This window comes from Pipistrellus kuhlii, unplaced genomic scaffold (assembly GCF_014108245.1).
Source record: "Pipistrellus kuhlii isolate mPipKuh1 unplaced genomic scaffold, mPipKuh1.p scaffold_m20_p_3, whole genome shotgun sequence".
NCBI classification, from domain to species: domain Eukaryota; kingdom Metazoa; phylum Chordata; class Mammalia; order Chiroptera; family Vespertilionidae; genus Pipistrellus; species Pipistrellus kuhlii.
The window spans coordinates 28730328-28734363 of record NW_023425529.1 but is presented as its reverse complement, the minus strand read 5'-3'; the positions used below and the strand labels follow the sequence as shown (position 1 = coordinate 28734363).

Below are 4036 nucleotides of genomic sequence, written 5' to 3'. Positions count from 1 at the left end.
CTGAAGTTTACCCACCGCGAATTCTCTTTCTCTTTCCTTTCTCTGGTCCAAACCAACAAGCACAGTCGGTGGCAAAGCAAAAAAAAAAAAGCTACGTTCACGTTCCTGTTCCTGCACCGTAATGACGGAAGGAATGAGGGAGTCACATTTCCGAGCCGAGGAAGCCCCGGCTGCCCCGCACCCCCACCCCCACCCCCACCCCCCGCGGCACCCCTCTTCCTCTCCCAGCTGACTGCAGCGCCTTTGGGAAGATGAATAGCTTGGCTGAAGTTGTTTTTCCTTTCCGGTGGCCCTGATCAGGTGTCCCCGCCCCCCTCCCTCCCTCCCGCCCGCCGCTCGCTCTCCCTGGCAGACTTCTCCCGACGCCCCCTCCCGGCCCGGCCCCTCCCCTCCCGCCCCCCTCCGGGCCAGACCGCGGATGGTACGTTCCGCACGTGAGCCGGGTGCTGGTCTGGCCGGCGACGCGCGTGCCCTGTGGCCAAACACTGCCCGGAGTGAGAGCAAACTACCAGCAGCGCCGAGGGGCCGGCGGGAGTGCGGGTGCGAGTGTATGCGTCTGTGTGCAGGAGGGCGAGCGCGGCGGCAGGGGGGACCGACCGCTTCACACTTTCAGCCCTGCACTGAAGAGGGAGAGGAGAGACTGGAGACGCGCAGATTCCCCCAAGATCTCTCCAAGCTACCGTCCCACCGATCATAGAACAGGGGACCCCCCCTCCCCCCCCAAAAAAAGCGAAACAGAGGAAACACGGACAGCGGTGGAACATGGACGAAGGAATTCCTCGTTTGCAAGAGAGACAGTTACTGGAACATAGGGATTTTATAGGGTAAGGTGCACGCACCCTTGCGACTATCTTGTCTGGGCTTCCGTTTGATTTTTTTTTTTTCTCCTCCTCCTTCTTCTCAAGAAAGTGGTATGGAGCGGGCGAGGGCAGAGCCCCCTCCCGAATGGGTGCCTGATGCTGATTTCTGTTTTGCAGCCTGGACTATTCCTCTTTGTATATGTGTAAACCCAAAAGGAGCATGAAGCGAGACGATAGCAAGGTAAGAGGAAGTTTCCGATGTTCCCTTATAACCTGCCTGGAGAGTTAATTAGAGCCATTGATTTCAAGGCGGCGAATCTCTGCCGGCAAATACATTCCAGCCCTAGAGCTTCCAGGACTGTGAATTTTAAGTGGTTTGCTGGATACTCTCAGGGGGAGCTTGAACATCATACCTGAATTTAAATTTCATTTCAGAGCAGTCCAGGGGAAAGAGGTTTCTTTGGGCATAGTTTATCACACAGTGTGTGTTTTGGGTGGTGGGGGATATTGCTATACCTAGTAAATACATGTTTATCTTAGTGTTTTCTCTCTTCCATGACTCGCACCTATTAAGGATACCTATAAATTACCGCATAGATTGATAGAAAAGAAGAGAAGAGACCGGATTAATGAATGCATTGCTCAGCTGAAAGATTTACTGCCTGAACATCTGAAGTTGACAGTAAGATGCACATTTTCCTTCTTTGCTGCTCTCCAAGGGCTTGTGAATATAGCCTGGTCCTCACTACTCCCAGAGATATAAGAATAAATGTAAATATCAGATGCCTTCCAAGTTATGCTATAGTGTATAGTTTCCCACAAACTCGGGAGTAGGTGCTCATAACTGAAGGGGGGGATCATCTATAACCTGTCTTGTGGAAAGCTCAAGAAGTATAGGAATAGTGTTTGCTTGAGTTGCTTGTGCTGAACGGGGAGCCGGTCAAGCCAAATGTGTGTTTTTAAGTCACCAAGTGCCCCATTCTCTCTCTTGCACCAACGCAGACTCTGGGGCATCTGGAGAAAGCGGTAGTCTTGGAATTAACTTTGAAACACTTAAAAGCTTTAACAGCCTTAACGGAGCAGCAGCATCAGAAGATAATTGCTTTACAGAATGGTAAGTCCTTTCAGGGAGGCCAATCCACCCCAGGAAGCCGGGCAGCCCACAGAGGAGCAGTGTTAGGACTCTCTCCCCGCCCCCACCTCCTTCCGCGGGCCCAGGAGCTCACTCTCATTTGTGAAATGGCTTAGACTTTCCCTTCACTGGAAAGTGCCCATTTCCTGAAGCATCCTAGAGGCTTTCAGCAGAACTCAGAGGAATTTGAAAAAAAAAAAAAATTAAGTGGCGATCGCACCCTCTCCACTGGGGTTTTTCAGCTGAGAGTAGAGCGCCCCCCTGCTCCCCCCCCCAGCCACCGCCCCCCCCCCCCCCCCCCCCCGTCTACAACCGGTGGATTATATCACTGGAATACAGGGGGGAAAGCAAGATCCCTTTAGTCAGTGCAGGGCCCACGTGATAAGCAGATGTTTTCACGTCGGTGTGTTTTTTTTTCTTCTTCTCGCCTCCATTCCCATCCCTCCCCCCCCCCCCCCACTCCATCCCCCTCCTCCTCATCCTAGGGGAGCGATCTCTGAAATCGCCCATTCAGTCCGACTTGGACGCGTTCCACTCGGGATTTCAAACATGCGCCAAAGAAGTCTTGCAATACCTCTCCCGCTTTGAGAGCTGGACGCCCAGGGAGCCGCGGTGCGTGCAGCTCATCAACCACTTGCACGCCGTGGCCACCCAGTTCCTGCCCGCCCCGCCGCTGCTGGCGCAACAGGTCCCCCTGGGCAAGGGCCCCGGCGCGCCCTCGGCCGCCCCCGCCCCCGCCGCCGGGGCCAAGGCCGCCGCCCCCGGCCCGGAGCGCGCGGGCCAGAAGCTGGAGCCCCCGGCCCACTGCGTGCCCGTCATCCAGCGGACTCAGCCCGGCGCCGCCGAGCTCGCGGCCGAGAACGACACGGACACCGACAGCGGCTACGGCGGCGAGGCCGAGGCCCGGCCCGACCGCGAGCGGGGCCAGGGCGCAGGGGCGAGCCGCGTCGCCATCAAGCAGGAGCCCCCCGGCGAGGACTCGCCCGCGCCCAAGAGGATGAAGCTGGACGCCGCCGGGGGCGGGGCGGCGGCCGCGGCCACCGCGCTCCTGGGGCCCGACCCCGCCGCCGCCGCCGCCGCGGCCGCCGCGCTGCTGAGACCCGACGCCGCGCTGCTCAGCTCGCTGGTGGCCTTCGGCGGAGGCGGGGGCGCGCCCTTCGCGCAGCCCGCGGCCGCCGCCGCCGCCCCCTTCTGCCTGCCCTTCTACTTCCTCTCGCCCTCGGCCGCCGCGGCCGCCTACATGCAGCCCTTTCTGGACAAGAGCGGCCTGGACAAGTACCTGTACCCCGCCGCCCCGTTCCCGCTGCTGTACCCCGGCATCCACACCCCGGCCGCCGCCGCCGCCGCCGCAGCCGCCGCCGCCGCCGCCGCCTTCCCCTGCCTGTCCTCCGTGCTGTCGCCCCCTCCCGAGAAGGCGGGCGCCGCCGCCGCCACCACCCTGCTGCCGCCGCACGAGGTGGCACCCCCGGGGGCGCTGCACCCCCCGCACCCGCACGGCCGCACCCACCTGCCCTTCGCCGGCCCCCGCGAGCACGGGAAGCCGGAGAGCTCTGCTCAGGAAGATGCCTCGCAGCCAGGAAAGAAAGCCCCCTGAGGCCTGGCGCTCCAGGGTTCGCGCGGAAGAATGATATGAATACGTTAAAACACACCCTATAGGTTGTTTAAGGGAGGAGGTGTCATAGATGCACGCCAGGCTTTAAAAAAACAAACAGGTGTGTTGTGTGCATTGGGGGTTCCTGTTTTGCTCATCTTCCACCACCCTACCCTCCAGCACACTAACATCTCTTCCCCACCAGCTAGCTGCAAAAGGACCTCTTCGCTTGATAGTCTCTCTCTCTCTCTCTCTCTCTCTCTCTCTCTCTCTCTCTCTCTCTTTTTTTTTTTTAAAGAACTCCCCACCCAAATAAGTTTTGCCTGCCTTTAGGCCTGTTTCATTTTCTTTTAAAACGCAGACCCCTGATACTCTAGGAAGTCAGAAGGGTCTGCTCTGCGGTGAGCCAATGGAACCAGGGTGGGAGGGGAAGGGGTGGGGGTGGGGGTGACGGTGGCCAAGGAGCTGACGTGGAACCGCAGAGTTATCTGTCAGTGACTCAAAGCTGTCCTG

At 59.0% G+C, this 4036-nt stretch overlaps 1 protein-coding gene across 2 annotated transcripts; it reads left to right on the top strand.

Moving 5' to 3' along the window:
• Positions 1–255: 255 nt before the first annotated feature.
• BHLHE41 (basic helix-loop-helix family member e41) lies at positions 256–3572 on the top strand. Of its 2 annotated transcripts, XM_036457364.2 has the most exons (5): positions 320–824; positions 978–1041; positions 1375–1482; positions 1803–1914; positions 2418–3572. In XM_036457364.2, exons 1-5 carry the CDS (start codon positions 763–765, stop codon positions 3524–3526), a joined length of 1455 nt encoding a protein of 484 aa, XP_036313257.1. In that variant the 5' UTR covers positions 320–762; the 3' UTR covers positions 3527–3572. The 2 variants fall into 2 exon arrangements, with proteins under 2 accessions (XP_045443810.1, XP_036313257.1); XM_045587854.1 differs by lacking the exon at positions 1375–1482 and having other exon boundaries at positions 256–824.
• Positions 3573–4036: the final 464 nt, after the last annotated feature.